This window comes from Pelophylax lessonae, assembly GCF_965119305.1.
Source record: "Pelophylax lessonae genome assembly, chromosome: 12".
In the NCBI taxonomy this organism is placed as follows: Eukaryota; Metazoa; Chordata; class Amphibia; order Anura; family Ranidae; genus Pelophylax; species Pelophylax lessonae.
In genome coordinates this window covers 1,501,218-1,523,765 of record NC_138779.1, presented here as the reverse complement: position 1 = coordinate 1,523,765, position 22,548 = coordinate 1,501,218, and the positions used below count along the sequence as shown (strand labels likewise).

The window sequence follows — 22,548 nt, the reverse complement described above, 5'->3', positions numbered from 1 at the left end:
TGATGACGTCAGGATCATGTGACCTCGCCATGTGTAACAGCGCCCCGCCCCTCTTCCGGTTCCCCTCACTCTTCCATGTCTCATATACAATGTAACGGAGAAATCCCCCCAGTGACAGGAATTGGAGGGTCTGCAATACCACCGCCATCCTCCAGGGGGAGATCACACACCGCTCTATCAAATAGGCGCTCCTCTCTATGGTTCTGGCGGTTCCTGCTCCCTACTTCCGGTCTGAAGGCGGAAGTGGAGAACACCGGCTGTGGAATGTGATGGATGGGAGTACAAAGATGGCGGTGTGAGTGCGCAGCTCTGTGCACGGGTGAGTGGCCCTCAGGGACCCCAGAGAGGGCGGGGCGAGTGGATTCCGGGTGAGAACCGCCTGTCAGAGGCTGAGGAGGGAGGCGGAGTCACACCCCAGAGGTGAGGGGGGCGGGGCCACCTGTCACAGGTCTAGGTGACAGGTGAATGGGGGGGAGGGGGCTCACCTGACAGCACTGTCCTCCCCCTCCCCCATCACTGCCTGTCATACCCATCCCCCCCTCCCCCACACTGACTGTCATATCCATCCCCCACACTGACTGTCATACCCATCCTCCCCTCCCCCACACTGACTGTCATACCCATCCCCCCTCCCCCATCACTGACTGTCATATCCATCCTCCCCTCCCCCATCACTGACTGTCATATCCATCTCCCCCTCCCCCACACTGACTGTCATATCCATCCTCCCCTCCCCCACACTGACTGTCATATCCATCCTCCCCTCCCCCACACTGACTGTCATATCCATCCTCCCCTCCCCCACACTGACTGTCATACCCATCCCCCCCTCCCCCATCACTGACTGTCATATCCACCCTCCCCTCCCCCACACTGACTGTCATACCCATCCCCCCCTCCCCCACACTGACTGTCATACCCATCCCCCCCTCCCCCACACTGACTGTCATACCCATCCCCCCCTCCCCCACACTGACTGTCATATCCATCCTCCCCTCCCCCATCACTGACTGTCATATCCATCCTCCCCTCCCCCATCACTGACTGTCATATCCATCCTCCCCTCCCCCATCACTGACTGTCATATCCATCCTCCCCTCCCCCCACACTGACTGTCATACCCATCCCCCCTCCCCCACACTGACTGTTATACCCATCCCCCACTTCACCCCTATATTGGATCTGACTACTTTCCCGGGTTACTCCTCTTCCGGGTTCAGGATCTGACTACTTTCCCGGGTCACTCCTCCTCCGGGTTCAGGATCTAACTACTTTCCCGGGTCACTCCTCCTCCGGGTTCAGGATCTGACTACTTTCCCGGGTCACTCCTCTTCTGGGTTCAGGAACTGACTACTTTCCCGGGTCACTCCTCTTCTGGGTTCAGGATCTGACTACTTTCCCGGGTCACTCCTCCTCCGGGTTCAGGATCTGACTACTTTCCCGGGTCACTCGTCCTCTGGGTTAGGAACTGACTACTTTCCCGGGTCACTCCTCCTCTGGGTTCAGGAACTGACTACTTTCCGCGGTCACTCCTCCTCCGGGTTCAGGATCTGACTACTTTCCCGGGTCACTTCTCCTCCGGGTTCAGGATCTGACTACTTTCCCGGGTCACTCCTCCTCCGGGTTCAGGATCTGACTACTTTCCCCGGGTCACTCCTCCTCCGGGTTCAGGATCTGACTACTTTCCCGGGTCACTCCTCCTCCGGGTTCAGGATCTGACTACTTTCCCGGGTCACTCCTCCTCCGGGTTCAGGATCTGACTACTTTCCCGGGTCACTCCTCCTCCGGGTTCAGGATCTGACTACTTTCCCGGGTCACTCCTCCTCCGGGTTCAGGATCTGACTACTTTCCCGGGTCACTCCTCCTCCGGGTTCAGGATCTGACTACTTTCCCTGGGTCACTCCTCCTCCGGGTTCAGGATCTGACTACTTTCCCGGGTCACTCGTCCTCTGGGTTAGGAACTGACTTCTTTCCCAGGTCACTCCTCCTCCAGGTTCAGGATCTGACTACTTTCCCGGGTCACTCCTCTTCCGGGTTCAGGAACTAACTAATTTCCCAGGTCACTCCTCTTCCGGGTTCAGGATCTGACTACTTTCCCGGGTTACTCCTCCTCCGGGTTCAGGATCTGACTACTTTCCCGGGTTACTCCTCCTCCGGGTTCAGGATCTGACTACTTTCCCAGGTCACTCCTCTTCCGGGTTCAGGATCTGACTACTTTCCCGGGTTACTCCTCCTCCGGGTTCAGGATCTGACTACTTTCCCGGGTCACTCCTCCTCTGGGTTCAGGATCTGACTACTTTCCCGGGTCACTCCTCCTCTGGGTTCAGGATCTGACTACTTTCCCGGGTCACTCCTCCTCCAGGTTCAGGAACTGACTACTTTCCCAGGTCACTCCTCTTCCGGGTTCAGGATCTGACTACTTTCCCGGGTTACTCCTCCTCCGGGTTCAGGATCTGACTACTTTCCCGGGTCACTCCTCCTCTGGGTTCAGGATCTGACTACTTTCCCGGGTCACTTCTCCTCCGGGTTCAGGATCTGACTACTTTCCCGGGTCACTCCTCCTCCGGGTTCAGGAACTGACTACTTTCCCCGGTCACTCCTCCTCCGGGTTCAGGATCTGACTACTTTCCCGGGTCACTCCTCCTCCGGGTTCAGGATCTAACTACTTTTCTGGGTCACTCCTCCGACTTCTTTCCCAGAGCAGGGCACAGAAGGCAGAGCAGGTCACAGAGCACAGAAGGCAGAGCAGGTCACAGAGCACAGAAGGCAGAGCAGGTCACAGAGCACAGAAGGCAGAGCAGGTCACAGAGCACAGAAGGCAGAGCAGGTCACAGAGCACAGAAGGCAGAGCAGGTCACAGAGCACAGAAGGCAGAGCAGGTCACAGAGCACAGAAGGCAGAGCAGGTCACAGAGCACAGAAGGCAGAGCAGGTCACAGAGCACAGAAGGCAGAGCAGGTCACAGAGCACAGAAGGCAGAGCAGGTCACAGAGCACAGAAGGCAGAGCAGGTCACAGAGCACAGAAGGCAGAGCAGGTCACAGAGCACAGAAGGCAGAGCAGGTCACAGAAGGCAGAGCAGGTCACAGAGCACAGAAGGCAGAGCAGGTCACAGGGCACAGAAGGCAGAGCAGGTCACAGGGCACAGAAGGCAGAGCAGGTCACAGAGCACAGAAGGCAGAGCAGGTCACAGGGCACAGAAGGCAGAGCAGGTCACAGGGCACAGAAGGCAGAGCAGGTCACAGGGCACAGAAGGCAGAGCAGGTCACAGGGCACAGAATGCAGAGCAGGGCACAGAGCACAGAATGCAGAGCAGGGCACAGAGCACAGAAGGCAGAGCAGGTCACAGAGCACAGAAGGCAGAGCAGGTCACAGAGCACAGAAGGCAGAGCAGGTCACAGAGCACAGAAGGCAGAGCAGGTCACAGAGCACAGAAGGCAGAGCAGGTCACAGAGCACAGAAGGCAGAGCAGGTCACAGAGCACAGAAGGCAGAGCAGGTCACAGGGCACAGAAGGCAGAGCAGGTCACAGGGCACAGAAGGCAGAGCAGGTCACAGGGCACAGAAGGCAGAGCAGGTCACAGGGCACAGAAGGCAGAGCAGGTCACAGGGCACAGAAGGCAGAGCAGGTCACAGGGCACAGAAGGCAGAGCAGGTCACAGGGCACAGAATGCAGAGCAGGGCACAGAGCACAGAATGCAGAGCAGGGCACAGAGCACAGAATGCAGAGAAGGGCACAGAGCACAGAAGGCAGAGCAGGTCACAGAGCACAGAAGGCAGAGCAGGTCACAGAGCACAGAAGGCAGAGCAGGTCACAGAGCACAGAAGGCAGAGCAGGTCACAGAGCACAGAAGGCAGAGCAGGTCACAGAGCACAGAAGGCAGAGCAGGTCACAGAGCACAGAAGGCAGAGCAGGTCACAGAGCACAGAAGGCAGAGCAGGTCACAGAGCACAGAAGGCAGAGCAGGTCACAGAGCACAGAAGGCAGAGCAGGTCACAGAGCACAGAAGGCAGAGCAGGTCACAGAAGGCAGAGCAGGTCACAGAGCACAGAAGGCAGAGCAGGTCACAGGGCACAGAAGGCAGAGCAGGTCACAGGGCACAGAAGGCAGAGCAGGTCACAGAGCACAGAAGGCAGAGCAGGTCACAGGGCACAGAAGGCAGAGCAGGTCACAGGGCACAGAAGGCAGAGCAGGTCACAGGGCACAGAAGGCAGAGCAGGTCACAGGGCACAGAATGCAGAGCAGGGCACAGAGCACAGAATGCAGAGCAGGGCACAGAGCACAGAAGGCAGAGCAGGTCACAGAGCACAGAAGGCAGAGCAGGTCACAGAGCACAGAAGGCAGAGCAGGTCACAGAAGGCAGAGCAGGTCACAGAGCACAGAAGGCAGAGCAGGTCACAGGGCACAGAAGGCAGAGCAGGTCACAGGGCACAGAAGGCAGAGCAGGTCACAGGGCACAGAAGGCAGAGCAGGTCACAGGGCACAGAAGGCAGAGCAGGGCACAGAAGGCAGAGCAGGTCACAGAGCACAGAAGGCAGAGCAGGTCACAGGGCACAGAAGGCAGAGCAGGTCACAGAGCACAGAAGGCAGAGCAGGTCACAGAGCACAGAAGGCAGAGCAGGTCACAGAGCACAGAAGGCAGAGCAGGTCACAGAGCACAGAAGGCAGAGCAGGTCACAGAGCACAGAAGGCAGAGCAGGTCACAGAGCACAGAAGGCAGAGCAGGTCACAGAGCACAGAAGGCAGAGCAGGTCACAGAGCACAGAAGGCAGAGCAGGTCACAGAGCACAGAAGGCAGAGCAGGTCACAGAGCACAGAAGGCAGAGCAGGTCACAGAAGGCAGAGCAGGTCACAGAGCACAGAAGGCAGAGCAGGTCACAGGGCACAGAAGGCAGAGCAGGTCACAGGGCACAGAAGGCAGAGCAGGTCACAGAGCACAGAAGGCAGAGCAGGTCACAGGGCACAGAAGGCAGAGCAGGTCACAGGGCACAGAAGGCAGAGCAGGTCACAGGGCACAGAATGCAGAGCAGGGCACAGAGCACAGAAGGCAGAGCAGGGCACAGAGCACAGAAGGCAGAGCAGGTCACAGAGCACAGAAGGCAGAGCAGGTCACAGAGCACAGAAGGCAGAGCAGGTCACAGAAGGCAGAGCAGGTCACAGAGCACAGAAGGCAGAGCAGGTCACAGGGCACAGAAGGCAGAGCAGGTCACAGGGCACAGAAGGCAGAGCAGGTCACAGAGCACAGAAGGCAGAGCAGGTCACAGGGCACAGAAGGCAGAGCAGGTCACAGGGCACAGAAGGCAGAGCAGGTCACAGGGCACAGAATGCAGAGCAGGGCACAGAGCACAGAATGCAGAGCAGGGCACAGAGCACAGAAGGCAGAGCAGGTCACAGAGCACAGAAGGCAGAGCAGGTCACAGAGCACAGAAGGCAGAGCAGGTCACAGAGCACAGAAGGCAGAGCAGGTCACAGAGCACAGAAGGCAGAGCAGGTCACAGAGCACAGAAGGCAGAGCAGGTCACAGGGCACAGAAGGCAGAGCAGGTCACAGGGCACAGAAGGCAGAGCAGGTCACAGGGCACAGAAGGCAGAGCAGGTCACAGGGCACAGAAGGCAGAGCAGGGCACAGAGCACAGAAGGCAGAGCAGGGCACAGAGCACAGAAGGCAGAGCAGGTCACAGAGCACAGAAGGCAGAGCAGGTCACAGAGCACAGAAGGCAGAGCAGGTCACAGAGCACAGAAGGCAGAGCAGGTCACAGAGCACAGAAGGCAGAGCAGGTCACAGGGCACAGAAGGCAGAGCAGGTCACAGGGCACAGAAGGCAGAGCAGGTCACAGGGCACAGAAGGCAGAGCAGGGCACAGGGCACAGAATGCAGAGCAGGGCACAGAGCACAGAATGCAGAGCAGGGCACAGAGCACAGAATGCAGAGAAGGGCACAGAGCACAGAATGCAGAGCAGGGCACAGAGCACAGAATGCAGAGAAGGGCACAGAGCTTACTTCCTCCAATCATTGAACTCTGTCCTCGTGTGTTGGGAAAGTGATTTGAAGACATTATGTGACGTCACCATTCTATGATTCCAGGAATACACAAGGAATGAACATTCGGTGAGATGGTGAAGCAGACCTGACTCTGTCGTCATGTTGGAGGGATTGGTGGCCTGGGTCCTCAACACCTACCTGGGCAAATATGTCAGCAACCTCAACACACACCAGCTGTCTGTAGCTCTACTGAAAGGTAAAAATGCTTCCTCTGCACTACGGGAACCTCAGAGAAGTGAAAAAAAACATTACCTGGCAGCTTCTAGATCCTTCTGTCTGTCTCCTTTCCCCCTGTCTTTTCTTCTCCTTTCTATTCCTCTCTGTCTCCTTCTCCCCCCCCCTCCCGCCCTCTCTGTCTCCTTCCCCCCCCCCCTCTCTGTCTCCTTCCCCCCCTCTCTGTCTCCTTCCCCCCCCTCTCTGTCTCCTTCCCCCCCCCTCTCTGTCTCCTTTCCCCCCCCCCTCTGTCTCCTTTCCCCCCCCCCTCTGTCTCCTTTCCCCCCCCTCTGTCTCCTTTCCCCCCCCTCTGTCTCCTTTCCCCCCCCCCTCTGTCTCCTTCCCCCCCCCCTCTGTCTCCTTTCCCCCCCCTCTCTGTCTCCTTTCCCCCCCCCCTCTCTGTCTCCTTTCCCCCCCTCTCTGTCTCCTTCCCCCCCCCCCCTCTCTGTCTCTTTCCCCCCCTCTCTGTCTCCTTCCCCCCCCCCCCTCTCTGTCTCCTTCCCCCCCTCTCTGTCTCCTTTCCCCCCCCCCCTCTCTGTCTCCTTTCCCCCCCCCCTCTCTGTCTCCTTTCCCCCCCCCCTCTCTGTCTCCTTTCCCCCCCCCCTCTCTGTCTCCTTCCCCCCCCCCTCTCTGTCTCCTTCTCCCCCCCCTCTCTCTGTCTCCTTCTCCCCCCCCCTCTCTCTGTCTCCTTCTCCCCCCCCTCTCTCTCTGTCTCCTTCTCCCCCCCCTCTCTCTGTCTCCTTCTCCCCCCCCTCTCTATGTCTCCTTCTCCCCCCCCTCTCTCTGTCTCCTTCTCCCCCCCCCCCTCTCTCTGTCTCCTTCTCCCCCCCCCCCTCTCTCTGTCTCCTTCTCCCCCCCCTCTCTCTGTCTCCTTCTCCCCCCCCTCTCTCTGTCTCCTTCTCCCCCCCCTCTCTCTGTCTCCTTCTCCCCCCCCTCTCTCTGTCTCCTTCTCCCCCCCCTCTCTCGGTCTCCTTCTCCCCCCCTCTCTCTGTCTCCTTCTCCCCCCCCTCTCTCTGTCTCCTTCTCTCCCCCCCCCTCTTCTCTGTCTCCTTCTCTCCCCCCCCCCTCTTCTCTGTCTCCTTCTCTTCCCCCCCCCTCTTCTCTGTCTCCTTCTCTTCCCCCCCCCCCCTCTTCTCTGTCTCCTTCTCTTCCCCCCCCCTCTTCTCTGTCGCCTTCTCTTCCCCCCCCCCCTCTTCTCTGTCTCCTTCTTCTCTTCCCCCCCCCCTCTTCTCTGTCTCCTTCTCTCCCCCCCCCCTCCTCTCTGTCTCCTTCCCCCCCCCCTCTCTGTCTCCTTTCCCCCCCCCCCTCTCTGTCTCCTTCTCTCCCCCCCCTCTTCTCTGTCTCCTTCTCTCTCCCCCCCCTCTTCTCTGTCTCCTTCTCTTCCCCCCCCCCCTCTTCTCTGTCTCCTTCTCTTCCCCCCCCTCTTCTCTGTCTCCTTCTCTCCCCCCCCCTCCTCTCTGTCTCCTTCCCCCCCCCCTCTCTCTGTCTCCTTCTCTCCCCCCCCTCTTCTCTGTCTCCTTCTCTCTCCCCCCCCTCTTCTCTGTCTCCTTCTCTCTCCCCCCCCTCTTCTCTGTCTCCTTCTCTCTCCCCCCCCTCTTCTCTGTCTCCTTCTCTCTCCCCCCCCTCTTCTCTGTCTCCTTCTCTCCCCCCCCCTCTTCTGTCTTCTTCTCCCCCCCCCCTACCTCCTCTCTGTCTCCTTCTCCCCCCCCCCCCTCTCTGTCTCCTTCCCCCCCTCTCTGTCTCCTTTCCCCCCCCCTCTCTGTCTCCTTTCCCCCCCCCCCTCTCTGTCTCCTTCCCCCCCCCTCTCTGTCTCCTTTCCCCCCCCCCTCTCTGTCTCCTTTCCCCCCCCCCCTCTCTGTCTCCTTCCCCCCCCCCTCTCTGTCTCCTTCTCCCCCCCCTCTCTCTGTCTCCTTCTCCCCCCCCCTCTCTCTGTCTCCTTCTCCCCCCCCTCTCTCTGTCTCCTTCTCCCCCCCCTCTCTCTGTCTCCTTCTCCCCCCCTCTCTATGTCTCCTTCTCCCCCCCCTCTCTCTGTCTCCTTCTCCCCCCCCCCTCTCTCTGTCTCCTTCTCCCCCCCCCCCTCTCTCTGTCTCCTTCTCCCCCCCCTCTCTCTGTCTCCTTCTCCCCCCCCTCTCTCTGTCTCCTTCTCCCCCCCCTCTCTCTGTCTCCTTCTCCCCCCCCTCTCTCTGTCTCCTTCTCCCCCCCTCTCTCTGTCTCCTTCTCCCCCCCCTCTCTCGGTCTCCTTCTCCCCCCCTCTCTCTGTCTCCTTCTCCCCCCCCTCTCTCTGTCTCCTTCTCTCCCCCCCCCTCTTCTCTGTCTCCTTCTCTCCCCCCCCCCTCTTCTCTGTCTCCTTCTCTTCCCCCCCCCCTCTTCTCTGTCTCCTTCTCTTCCCCCCCCCCCTCTTCTCTGTCTCCTTCTCTTCCCCCCCCCTCTTCTCTGTCGCCTTCTCTTCCCCCCCCCCTCTTCTCTGTCTCCTTCTTCTCTTCCCCCCCCCTCTTCTCTGTCTCCTTCCCCCCCCCCTCCTCTCTGTCTCCTTCCCCCCCCCCCTCTCTGTCTCCTTTCCCCCCCCCCCCTCTCTGTCTCCTTCTCTCCCCCCCCTCTTCTCTGTCTCCTTCTCTCTCCCCCCCCTCTTCTCTGTCTCCTTCTCTTCCCCCCCCCCCTCTTCTCTGTCTCTTTCTCTCCCCCCCCCTCTTCTCTGTCTCCTTCTCTCCCCCCCCCTCCTCTCTGTCTCCTTCCCCCCCCCCTCTCTCTGTCTCCTTCTCTCCCCCCCCTCTTCTCTGTCTCCTTCTCTCTCCCCCCCCTCTTCTCTGTCTCCTTCTCTCTCCCCCCCCTCTTCTCTGTCTCCTTCTCTCCCCCCCCCTCTTCTGTCTTCTTCTCTCCCCCCCCTACCTCCTCTCTGTCTCCTTCTCCCCCCCCCCCCCTCTCTGTCTCCTTCCCCCCCTCTCTGTCTCCTTTCCCCCCCCCTCTCTGTCTCCTTTCCCCCCCCCTCTCTGTCTCCTTCCCCCCCCCCTCTCTGTCTCCTTCCCCCCCCCCTCTCTGTCTCCTTTCCCCCCCCCCCTCTCTGTCTCCTTTCCCCCCCCCCTCTCTGTCTCCTTCTCCCCCCCCTCTCTCTGTCTCCTTCTCCCCCCCCTCTCTCTGTCTCCTTCTCCCCCCCTCTCTCTGTCTCCTTCTCCCCCCCCTCTCTCTGTCTCCTTCTCTCCCCCCCCCTCTTCTCTGTCTCCTTCTCTCCCCCCCCCCCTCTTCTCTGTCTCCTTCTCTTCCCCCCCCCCTCTTCTCTGTCTCCTTCTCTTCCCCCCCCCCCTCTTCTCTGTCTCCTTCTCTTCCCCCCCCCTCTTCTCTGTCGCCTTCTCTTCCCCCCCCCTCTTCTCTGTCTCCTTCTTCTCTTCCCCCCCCCCTCTTCTCTGTCTCCTTCTCTCCCCCCCCCCTCCTCTCTGTCTCCTTCCCCCCCCCCCTCTCTGTCTCCTTTCCCCCCCCCCCCCTCTCTGTCTCCTTCTCTCCCCCCCCTCTTCTCTGTCTCCTTCTCTCTCCCCCCCCTCTTCTCTGTCTCCTTCTCTTCCCCCCCCCCCTCTTCTCTGTCTCTTTCTCTCCCCCCCCCTCTTCTCTGTCTCCTTCTCTCCCCCCCCCTCCTCTCTGTCTCCTTCCCCCCCCCCCTCTCTCTGTCTCCTTCTCTCCCCCCCCTCTTCTCTGTCTCCTTCTCTCTCCCCCCCCTCTTCTCTGTCTCCTTCTCTCTCTCCCCCCCCTCTTCTCTGTCTCCTTCTCTCCCCCCCCCTCTTCTGTCTTCTTCTCCCCCCCCCCTACCTCCTCTCTGTCTCCTTCTCCCCCCCCCCCCCCTCTCTGTCTCCTTCCCCCCCTCTCTGTCTCCTTTCCCCCCCCCCTCTCTGTCTCCTTTCCCCCCCCCCTCTCTGTCTCCTTCCCCCCCCCCTCTCTGTCTCCTTTCCCCCCCCCCTCTCTGTCTCCTTTCCCCCCCCCCTCTCTGTCTCCTTCCCCCCCCCCTCTCTGTCTCCTTCTCCCCCCCCTCTCTCTGTCTCCTTCTCCCCCCCCCTCTCTCTGTCTCCTTCTCCCCCCCCTCTCTCTGTCTCCTTCTCCCCCCCCTCTCTCTGTCTCCTTCTCCCCCCCTCTCTATGTCTCCTTCTCCCCCCCCTCTCTCTGTCTCCTTCTCCCCCCCCCCTCTCTCTGTCTCCTTCTCCCCCCCCCCTCTCTCTGTCTCCTTCTCCCCCCCCCCCTCTCTCTGTCTCCTTCTCCCCCCCCTCTCTCTGTCTCCTTCTCCCCCCCCTCTCTCTGTCTCCTTCTCCCCCCCCTCTCTCTGTCTCCTTCTCCCCCCCCTCTCTCGGTCTCCTTCTCCCCCCCTCTCTCTGTCTCCTTCTCCCCCCCCTCTCTCTGTCTCCTTCTCTCCCCCCCCCTCTTCTCTGTCTCCTTCTCTCCCCCCCCCCTCTTCTCTGTCTCCTTCTCTTCCCCCCCCCCTCTTCTCTGTCTCCTTCTCTTCCCCCCCCCCCCTCTTCTCTGTCTCCTTCTCTTCCCCCCCCCTCTTCTCTGTCGCCTTCTCTTCCCCCCCCCTCTTCTCTGTCTCCTTCTTCTCTTCCCCCCCCCCTCTTCTCTGTCTCCTTCTCTCCCCCCCCCTCCTCTCTGTCTCCTTCCCCCCCCCCCTCTCTGTCTCCTTTCCCCCCCCCCCTCTCTGTCTCCTTCTCTCCCCCCCCTCTTCTCTGTCTCCTTCTCTCTCCCCCCCCTCTTCTCTGTCTCCTTCTCTTCCCCCCCCCCTCTTCTCTGTCTCTTTCTCTCCCCCCCCCTCTTCTCTGTCTCCTTCTCTCCCCCCCCCTCCTCTCTGTCTCCTTCCCCCCCCCCCTCTCTCTGTCTCCTTCTCTCCCCCCCCTCTTCTCTGTCTCCTTCTCTCTCCCCCCCCTCTTCTCTGTCTCCTTCTCTCTCCCCCCCCTCTTCTCTGTCTCCTTCTCTCCCCCCCCCTCTTCTGTCTTCTTCTCCCCCCCCCCCTACCTCCTCTCTGTCTCCTTCTCCCCCCCCCCTCCTCTCTGGCTCCTTCCCCCCCCCCCCCCTCTGTCTCTTTTTTTTTTTATGTTTTTTATTTAGATAAAAAAAAATAGCAAACATGTTCTACTTGGCGGCTCTGTAAGGCTGCATTCACACTTGAGCGTAGCATTTTACCGCGATTTTCAGGCGTTTTTGGAGGCAGGCTTTGACATCTATCAAAAACGCTGGTAATCAGCGCAAAAAGAAGCTCATGTACTTTTTTCAGCTACAGGCGTTTTGCCAAGCGCTCAGATGTGAACAGGGGCCATTTAAATGAATGGGTTTTACTTGTTGGGCATTTTGGAACGTTTTTTTTTTGAGCTGAAAAACGCCCAGCTGTGAATGGAGCCTTATGGATTTGTCCTCCTCTCAGATCCCTCTTCCCTGCTCCTGGCCCCTCCCTCATGTTGAGTGCCCCCACAGGAAGCAGCTTGCTATGGGGACACCAAGCCGAGTCACAGCTGCCTGTGTCCATTCAGACACAGAGCCCCGCCCCCTTTCTCTCCTCATTGGCTCACTGACTTGTTAATGACTCTGCGTTACTGTCTCAGCCAATGAGGAGGGAGAGTCCCGCATCATCGCTGGATGAGGGGGGAGGGGCACACAGAAGGTTTTTTTTATTTTCATGGATAGAATGCACCTTCTGCCTTCAGTCCTCATCCACATGCGGGGCGTTAGAGAAACCGAGCTGCAGAGCCGCTGCCAAGGCCAGGAAAACGCGGCTGTAAAAACGCACTTTTAGTAGCATTTTGCATTGGCGGTAATGTGCGATTAGCCGCGTTGGCTTCTAGCGGCGTTTCTCTGATTCCCTATGATAGGGAATTGCTCCTTCAGGTATACAGCGATCGTATCATATAAAGGGAAAAGAAGCTAGATAGTGCTGAGATCATTTTATTAAATAAATATGTCAAATTTCTCACATTTAGAAGGGGTTACAGTGCAGCAATCTATAATCGCAGGTGGGTATCGGGGTGATGTGGTGAGACCAACGGCCTCTCATACACAGGCTCCGTCCTTGCCCCTCCCCTACGCGTGACAACACAGGGACGTTGTGTCTTCAGATTTCAGCACTATCTAGCTTCTTTTCCATTTATATGATACGATCGCTGTATACCTGAAGAAGCAATTCCCTATGAAGGATCCCCATCTGGAGGGATTGAATAAGTTCTATCCAAGGAGACATCGAGCGCTTTTTGACTGAGCTTAAGTGGAAAGTCACACCCATCAAGGTGAGCGCTTAATCACAAGGGGGCGCCCAATCACAAGGGGGCGCCCAATCACAAGGGGGCGCCCAATCACAAGGGGGCGCCCAATCACAAGGGGGCGCCCAATCACAAGGGGGCGCCCAATCACAAGGGGGTGCCCAGGTTTTGGGAGAGATCTTCACCGTGTCACCTTTGGAGCACATTGTCACTTTATGTGACTTTATACCTTCACATTTTCAGCATTATTGGCACTTTTGAAGAATTGAATTTTAAGTGGCAACACTTTTTATATTTGGAGTTATTTGCACAAAAACTGACTTTAAGAGCCCATTCACATTACCGCGACTTGTCAGGCTGACTAGTAGCGGTTGGTCGCGGTCCATTAATTAGCACAGGAGCCGTTCTAATAGGAGCGATACAAGTCACTCCGACTTAGAAGAAGGGTTCTGTACTACTAAGGGGCGACCTCGGAGCGACTTGCATAGACTTCCATTATGTGAAGTCTCTGCAGGTCGCGGTGCACGCTGTGCACGCGACTTCACAGGTCGCCCCCCCGAAGTCGTGCCGCCTCAGTGTGAATGGGCTCTTAGCCTCGGTTCACACTAGGGTGGCCTGTGAGGCGACCTGGTTGCCTCACAGGTCACCGTAGGTCGCCTCCCATAGGGAAGCTGCGGAGCCGTTCTAATAGGAGGGACACAAGTCGCTCCGACTTAGAAAAAGGGTCCGGAGCTTCTTTGGGGCGACCAGGAGGCGACCGCCATAGACTTCAATGTTATGAAGTCCGTGGCGGCCGCTCCGAGGTCGCGGCGCGCTGCTCGCACCGCGATCTTGGAGGTCGCCCCGGGAAGTAGCGTCGCGGTAATGTGAACCGGCGCTTATACACCTGTGTCTACATTTATTTCATTTTATTTATTATTGTTTTACTTATTAGTGATTATTCCACACAATGGTATTTCATTTTTCATAACTTCACTTTTATGATATTTATTAATTTATTGATTCACATTTGCATTTGATCGCTTGTTGGTATTAATTGCACCTCATTTTTAGATATATTGTGAGATAATGAAGCGCTTGCAGCAATTCATCTCATCCTGGTTGCTCATGGGATTTTACTGATTACATTGTAGAATTATATGAAACCCCAGTAAGGAAGAATTTCATGAAGAATAGGTGACAGGCCGTGTGCTGTAAGGGGATTGGTGGGGATGTAGAGGTGATTACCATGGTGTGCTGTATGGGGATTGGTGGGGATGTAGAGGTGATTACCATGGTGTGCTGTATGGGGATTGGTGAGGATGTAGAGATGATTACCATGGTGTGCTGTATGGGGATTGGTGGGGATGTAGAGTTGATTACCATGGTGTGCTGTATGGGGATTGGTGGGGATGTAGAGGTGATTACCATGGTGTGCTGTATGGGGATTGGTGGGGATGTAGAGGTGATTACCATGGTGTGCTGTATGGGGATTGGTGGGGATGTAGAGATGATTACCATGGTGTGCTGTATGGGGATTGGTGGGGATGTAGAGGTGATTACCATGGTGTGCTGTATGGGGATTGGTGGGGATGTAGAGGTGATTACCATGGTGTGCTGTATGGGGATTGGTGGGGATGTAGAGGTGATTACCATGGTGTGCTGTATGGGGATTGGTAGGGATGTAGAGGTGATTACCATGGTGTGCTGTATGGGGATTGGTGGGGATGTAGAGGTGATTACCATGGTGTGCTGTATGGGGATTGGTGGAGATGTAGAGGTGATTACCATGGTGTGCTGTATGGGGATTGGTGGGGATGTAGAGATGATTACCATGGTGTGCTGTATGAGGATTGGTGGGGATGTAGAGGTGATTACCATGGTGTGCTGTATGGGGATTGGTGGGGATGTAGAGGTGATTACCATGGTGTGCTGTATGGGGATTGGTGGAGATGTAGAGATGATTACCATGGTGTGCTGTATGGGGATTGGTGGGGATGTAGAGTTGATTACCATGGTGTGCTGTATGGGGATTGGTGGGGATGTAGAGGTGATTACCATGGTGTGCTGTATGGGGATTGGTGGGGATGTAGAGGTGATTACCATGGTGTGCTGTATGGGGATTGGTGGGGATGTAGAGGTGATTACCATGGTGTGCTGTATGGGGATTGGTAGGGATGTAGAGGTGATTACCATGGTGTGCTGTATGGGGATTGGTGGGGATGTAGAGGTGATTACCATGGTGTGCTGTATGGGGATTGGTGGGGATGTAGAGATGATTACCATGGTGTGCTGTATGAGGATTGGTGGGGATGTAGAGGTGATTACCATGGTGTGCTGTATGGGGATTGGTGGGGATGTAGAGATGATTACCATGGTGTGCTGTATGGGGATTGGTGGGGATGTAGAGATGATTACCATGGTGTGCTGTATGGGGATTGGTGGGGATGTAGAGTTGATTACCATGGTGTGCTGTATGGGGATTGGTGGGGATGTAGAGATGATTACCATGGTGTGCTGTATGGGGATTGGTGGGGATGTAGAGATGATTACCATGGTGTGCTGTATGGGGATTGGTGGGGATGTAGAGTTGATTACCATGGTGTGCTGTATGGGGATTGGTGGGGATGTAGAGGTGATTACCATGGTGTGCTGTATGGGGATTGGTGGGGATGTAGAGGTGATTACCATGGTGTGCTGTATGGGGATTGGTGGGGATGTAGAGATGATTACCATGGTGTGCTGTATGGGGATTGGTGGGGATGTAGAGGTGATTACCATGGTGTGCTGTATGGGGATTGGTGGGGATGTAGAGGTGATTACCATGGTGTGCTGTATGGGGATTGGTGGGGATGTAGAGTTGATTACCATGGTGTGCTGTATGGGGATTGGTGGGGATGTAGAGGTGATTACCATGGTGTGCTGTATGGGGATTGGTGGGGATGTAGAGGTGATTACCATGGTGTGCTGTATGGGGATTGGTGGGGATGTAGAGGTGATTACCATGGTGTGCTGTATGGGGATTGGTGGGGATGTAGAGGTGATTACCATGGTGTGCTGTATGGGGATTGGTGGGGATGTAGAGATGATTACCATGGTGTGCTGTATGGGGATTGGTGGGGATGTAGAGGTGATTACCATGGTGTGCTGTATGGGGATTGGTAGGGATGTAGAGGTGATTACCATGGTGTGCTGTATGGGGATTGGTGGGGATGTAGAGGTGATTACCATGGTGTGCTGTATGGGGATTGGTGGAGATGTAGAGGTGATTACCATGGTGTGCTGTATGGGGATTGGTGGGGATGTAGAGATGATTACCATGGTGTGCTGTATGAGGATTGGTGGGGATGTAGAGGTGATTACCATGGTGTGCTGTATGGGGATTGGTGGGGATGTAGAGGTGATTACCATGGTGTGCTGTATGGGGATTGGTGGAGATGTAGAGATGATTACCATGGTGTGCTGTATGGGGATTGGTGGGGATGTAGAGTTGATTACCATGGTGTGCTGTATGGGGATTGGTGGGGATGTAGAGGTGATTACCATGGTGTGCTGTATGGGGATTGGTGGGGATGTAGAGATGATTACCATGGTGTGCTGTATGGGGATTGGTGGGGATGTAGAGATGATTACCATGGTGTGCTGTATGGGGATTGGTGGGGATGTAGAGTTGATTACCATGGTGTGCTGTATGGGGATTGGTGGGGATGTAGAGATGATTACCATGGTGTGCTGTATGGGGATTGGTGGGGATGTAGAGATGATTACCATGGTGTGCTGTATGGGGATTGGTGGGGATGTAGAGTTGATTACCATGGTGTGCTGTATGGGGATTGGTGGGGATGTAGAGGTGATTACCATGGTGTGCTGTATGGGGATTGGTGGGGATGTAGAGGTGATTACCATGGTGTGCTGTATGGGGATTGGTGGGGATGTAGAGTTGATTACCATGGTGTGCTGTATGGGGATTGGTGGGGATGTAGAGGTGATTACCATGGTGTGCTGTATGGGGATTGGTGGGGATGTAGAGGTGATTACCATGGTGTGCTGTAAGGGGATTGGTGGGGATGTAGAGATGATTACCATGGTGTGCTGTATGGGGATTGGTGGGGATGTAGAGGTGATTACCATGGTGTGCTGTATGGGGATTGGTGGGGATGTAGAGATGATTACCATGGTGTGCTGTATGGGGATTGGTGGGGATGTAGAGGTGATTACCATGGTGTGCTGTAAGGGGATTGGTGGGGATGTAGAGATGATTACCATGGTGTGCTGTATGGGGATTGGTGGGGATGTAGAGGTGATTACCATGGTGTGCTGTATGGGGATTGGTAGGGATGTAGAGGTGATTACCATGGTGTGCTGTATGGGGATTGGTGGGGATGTAGAGGTGATTACCATGGTGTGCTGTATGGGGATTGGTGGAGATGTAGAGGTGATTACCATGGTGTGCTGTATGGGGATTGGTGGGGATGTAGAGGTGATTACCATGGTGTGCTGTATGAGGATTGGTGGGGATGTAGAGGTGATTACCATGGTGTGCTGTATGGGGATTGGTGGGGATGTAGAGGTGATTACCATGGTGTGCTGTATGGGGATTGGTGGAGATGTAGAGATGATTACCATGGTGTGCTGTATGGGGATTGGTGGGGATGTAGAGTTGATTACCATGGTGTGCTGTATGGGGATTGGTGGGGATGTAGAGGTGATTACCATGGTGTGCTGTATGGGGATTGGTGGGGATGTAGAGATGATTACCATGGTGTGCTGTATGGGGATTGGTGGGGATGTAGAGATGATTACCATGGTGTGCTGTATGGGGATTGGTGGGGATGTAGAGTTGATTACCATGGTGTGCTGTATGGGGATTGGTGGGGATGTAGAGATGATTACCATGGTGTGCTGTATGGGGATTGGTGGGGATGTAGAGATGATTACCATGGTGTGCTGTATGGGGATTGGTGGGGATGTAGAGTTGATTACCATGGTGTGCTGTATGGGGATTGGTGGGGATGTAGAGGTGATTACCATGGTGTGCTGTATGGGGATTGGTGGGGATGTAGAGGTGATTACCATGGTGTGCTGTATGGGGATTGGTGGGGATGTAGAGTTGATTACCATGGTGTGCTGTATGGGGATTGGTGGGGATGTAGAGGTGATTACCATGGTGTGCTGTATGGGGATTGGTGGGGATGTAGAGGTGATTACCATGGTGTGCTGTAAGGGGATTGGTGGGGATGTAGAGATGATTACCATGGTGTGCTGTATGGGGATTGGTGGGGATGTAGAGGTGATTACCATGGTGTGCTGTATGGGGATTGGTGGGGATGTAGAGATGATTACCATGGTGTGCTGTATGGGGATTGGTGGGGATGTAGAGGTGATTACCATGGTGTGCTGTAAGGGGATTGGTGGGGATGTAGAGGTGATTACCATGGTGTGCTGTATGGGGATTGGTGGGGATGTAGAGTTGATTACCATGGTGTGCTGTATGGGGATTGGTGGGGATGTAGAGGTGATTACCATGGTGTGCTGTATGGGGATTGGTGGGGATGTAGAGGTGATTACCATGGTGTGCTGTAAGGGGATTGGTGGGGATGTAGAGATGATTACCATGGTGTGCTGTATGGGGATTGGTGGGGATGTAGAGGTGATTACCATGGTGTGCTGTATGGGGATTGGTGGGGATGTAGAGATGATTACCATGGTGTGCTGTATGGGGATTGGTGGGGATGTAGAGGTGATTACCATGGTGTGCTGTAAGGGGATTGGTGGGGATGTAGAGATGATTGCTATGTAATATTACATTCTATCTGGGTTCTGGTTGTATTATTGTGGAGGATGGTGAGTCGGTGTCACCGGAGCCGGTCGGGTAACAATGGAGGGATTGGTGATGGGATTGTTGATGGAATTATTATTGTCGCTGGGATTGTTGATGGAATTGGTGATGGGATTGTTGATGGAATTGTTGATGGGATTGGTGATGGGATTGGGATTGGTGATGGGATTGGTGATTGGGATTGATGATGGGATTGTTGATGGAATTGGGATTGGGATTGGTGATGGAATTGGGATTGGTGATGGGATTGTTGATGGGATTGGGATTGGTGATGGGATTGATGATGGGATTGGTGATGGGATTGGTGATTGTTGATGGGATTGGGATTGGTGATGGGATTGGTGATTGGGATTGGTGATGGGATTGATGATGGGATTGGTGATGGGATTGGGATTGGTGATGGGATTGTTGATGGGATTGGGATTGGTGATGGGATTGATGATGGGATTGGTGATGGGATTGGTGATTGTTGATGGGATTGGGATTGGTGATGGGATTGATGATGGGATTGGTGATGGGATTGGTGATGGGATTGATGATGGGATTGATGATGGGATTGGGATTGGTGATTGGATTGGTGATGGGATTGATGATGGGATTGTTGATGGGATTGGGATTGGTGATTGGGATTGATGATGGGACTGGGATTGGTGATTGGAATTGATGATGAGATTGGTGATGGTATTGGTGATTGTTGATGGGATTGGGATTGGTGATGGGATTGGTGATTGGGATTGGTGATGGGATTGATGATGGGATTGGTGATGGGATTGGGATTGGTGATTGGGATTGATGATGAGATTGTTGATGGGATTGGGATTGGTGATGGGATTGGGGATTGGGATTGGTGATTGGGATTGATGATGGGACTGGGATTGGTGATTGGGATTGATGATGAGATTGGTGATGGTATTGGTGATTGTTGATGGGATTGGGATTGGTGATGGGATTGGTGATTGGGATTGGTGATGGGATTGATGATGGGATTGGTGATGGGATTGGGATTGGTGATTGGGATTGATGATGAGATTGGTGATGGTATTGGTGATTGTTGATGGGATTGGGATTGGTGATGGGATTGGTGATTGGGATTGGTGATGGGATTGATGATGGGATTGGTGATTGGGATTGGGATTGGTGATTGGGATTGATGATGGGATTGTTGATGGGATTGGGATTGGTGATTGGGATTGATGATGGGACTGGGATTGGTGATTGGGATTGGTGATGGGATTGGTGATTGGGATTGGGATTGATGATGGGATTGGTGATGGGATTGGGATTGGTGATTGGGATTGATGATGAGATTGGTGATGGGATTGGTGATTGTTGATGGGATTGGGATTGATGATGGGATTGGTGATGGGATTGGGATTGGTGATTGGGATTGATGATGAGATTGGTGATGGGATTGGTGATTGTTGATGGGATTGGGATTGATGATGGGATTGATGATGGGATTGGTGATGGGATTGGTGATGGGATTGTTTTGTGTGTTCTCAGGTGCGGTGGAACTGGAAAATCTCCCATTGAAGAAGGACGCTCTGAGAGAACTGGAACTGCCATTCGAAGTGAAAGCAGGTCAGTTATAAAAGAGAGCCGGTGACTGAGGACCAGTAATACAACTGACCAGACCAGGCACCCAGGGGCCCGCACAGACCAGGGTCCCACACCTACATAGACCTAGCACCCAGAGGCCCACACCTGCACAGACCAGACACCCAGGGGCCCACACCTACATAGACCAGGCACCCAGAGGCCCACACCTACATAGACCAGGCACCCAGGGGCCCACACCTACATAGACCAGGCACCCAGGGGCCCACACCTGCACAGTCCGGGCACCCAGGGGCCCGCACAGACCAGGGTCCCACACCTACATAGACCAGGCACCCAGGGGCCCACACCTGCACAGTCCGGGCACCCAGGGGCCCGCACAGACCAGGGTCCCACACCTACATAGACCTAGCACCCAGAGGCCCACACCTGCACAGACCAGACACCCAGGGGCCCACACCTACATAGACCAGGCACCCAGAGGCCCACACCTACATAGACCAGGCACCCAGGGGCCCACACCTGCACAGTCCGGGCACCAGGGGGCCCGCACAGACCAGGGTCCCACACCTACATAGACCTAGCACCCAGAGGCCCACACCTGCACAGACCAGACACCCAGGGGCCCACACAGACCATTGGGCCTATACAGGCCAGACACCTTGGGGCCCACACAGACTAGGCACCCAGGGGCCGGATCAGACCAAGCACCCAGTGGGCCTGGTCTGTACAACCCCCTTTTATTCACCAGGGTCTCTGTTTTTAAAAATGTGTAATGTTTGGGGGTTCTAAGTAATTTTCTAGCAAAAAAAATGATTTTTACTTGTAGGAGAGAAATGTCGGTATTGGGCTGGGGGGTAAATTGGTTAAAAGGTTATAGAATTGGGTTTAGTGTTGAGTATTTTGGGTTAAGCTTAGGGGGGCGTGGGGGGGGGGGTGGCAAAGTGTTTAGGAGGGCAGAGGGGATTTGTTGTTAGATATGAAAAACTTTAATTGTTGCCGAATTCCTTCCAACCCTGAATGACTAAACCAGATGGAGAGTTTGTTGGAGATTGGGGTCCCCAGGTACGACTCTCACTTTCTATACATTTCCATTCTTTCCTTTTTTGTAGGTTTTATCGGCAAAATAAGAATCCAGATCCCCTTTTACCGGCCACACCTGGATCCATGGGTGATCTCCATCTCCAAACTTCATTTAATCGGATCTCCGGAAAAACCGGAAGACTTTGATGAGCTGAAGGAGAAGTTGTTGGAAAAAGTTCGCAAAAAAACTCTTCTGAAAGCCTTGGAGGACAAATGGAAGGTATCCGACCTTCTCCATTACTATTCAACCTATCCCCCCCCCCCCCAGAGGGAAACTCCTCCCCCCCTCACCCAGGGAACCTTCCCCATTACTATTCAACCTATCCCCCTCCCCTCCCCCTCCAGAGGGAAACTCCTCCCCCTCCAAAGAGAAAACCCTCCTCCCTGCCCAAGAAACCTTCTCCATTACTATTCAACCTATCCCCCCCCCCCCCCAGAGGGAAACTCCTCCCCCCCTCACCCAGGGAACCTTCTCCATTACTATTCAACCTATCCCCCCCCCCCCCCCCGCCCAGGGAACCTTCTCCATTACTATTCAACCTACATATTCAGAGATTTCCCCTCATTTCCTCCTATGACCAACAGCTAGTGGGCACCCCCAGCCCCCCCCTGCCCAGGGAACCTTCTCTATTGCTATTCAACCTACAAATTCCAAGATGTCCCCTGATTTCCTCCTCCGTTGCCACAGTGACCAACAATGAGCGGGAACCCCTCCCCCCTGCCCTGGCAACCTTCTCCATTACTATTCAACCTACAAATTCCTAGACTTCCCCTAATTTCCTCCACCATTGTCACTGTGGCCAACAATGAGTGGGGAAACCCCTCCCCCTCCAGAGGGAACCCCCCCTTTTTTCTATTTGTTTTAAAGGGGCCTATTAGAACACCAGCTCAATAGTACCCCCACTCAGCAGATCCCCAGTTTATTAGTACCTCTGTTTATCAGATCCCCAGTTTATTAGTACCCTTTTTCAGCAGATCCCCTGCTCAGTAGTACTCCCAGCTCTGCTGATCCTCCGCTCAGTAGTAACCTGTAGCTCTGCTGATCCTCCGCTCAGTAGTAACCTGTAGCTCTGCTGATCCTCCGCTCAGTAGTAACCTGTAGCTCTGCTGATCCCCTGCTCAGTAGTAACCTGTAGCTCTGCTGATCCCCCCGCACAGTAGTAACCTGTAGCTCTGCTGATCCTCCGCTCAGTAGTAACCTGTAGCTCTGCTGATCCCCTGCTCAGTAGTAACCTGTAGCTCTGCTGATCCTCCGCTCAGTAGTAACCTGTAGCTCTGCTGATCCCCCTGCTCAGTAGTAACCTGTAGCTCTGCTGATCCCCCCGCACAGTAGTAACCTGTAGCTCTGCTGATCCTCCCCGCTCAGTAGTAACCTGTAGCTCTGCTGATCCTCCCCGCTCTGTAGTAAACCCCAGCTCTGCTGATGCCCTGCTCTGTAGTAAACCCCAGCTCTGCTGATTTCCCACTCAGTAGTGACCTCCAGCTCTGCTGATCCTCTGGTTTGCTGATCCCCTTCTTTCTCTGGTCCCTGCTCACCTCCCACTATATGACTCCCATGCTGCTCACTATGTGTGACGTCTGCTAGTTTCTCCTGCTCTGGTCCCCCAGCTCTGCTGATCC

At 55.2% G+C, this 22,548-nt stretch overlaps 1 protein-coding gene across 1 annotated transcript in view; it reads left to right on the top strand.

Annotated features, from left to right (window-relative positions):
- The first annotated feature begins 254 nt into the window (after positions 1-254).
- The window catches only part of VPS13D (vacuolar protein sorting 13 homolog D), a 431,274-nt gene continuing 408,980 nt past the window's right edge, over positions 255-22,548 (top strand). Inside the window, exons 1-4 of the mRNA XM_082274036.1 lie at positions 255-319; positions 6,082-6,235; positions 19,792-19,869; positions 20,958-21,148. Coding sequence (XP_082130162.1) covers positions 6,139-6,235; positions 19,792-19,869; positions 20,958-21,148 — 366 coding nt within the window. The 5' untranslated portion in view covers positions 255-319; positions 6,082-6,138. The remainder of the gene's footprint in view (positions 320-6,081; positions 6,236-19,791; positions 19,870-20,957; positions 21,149-22,548) is intronic.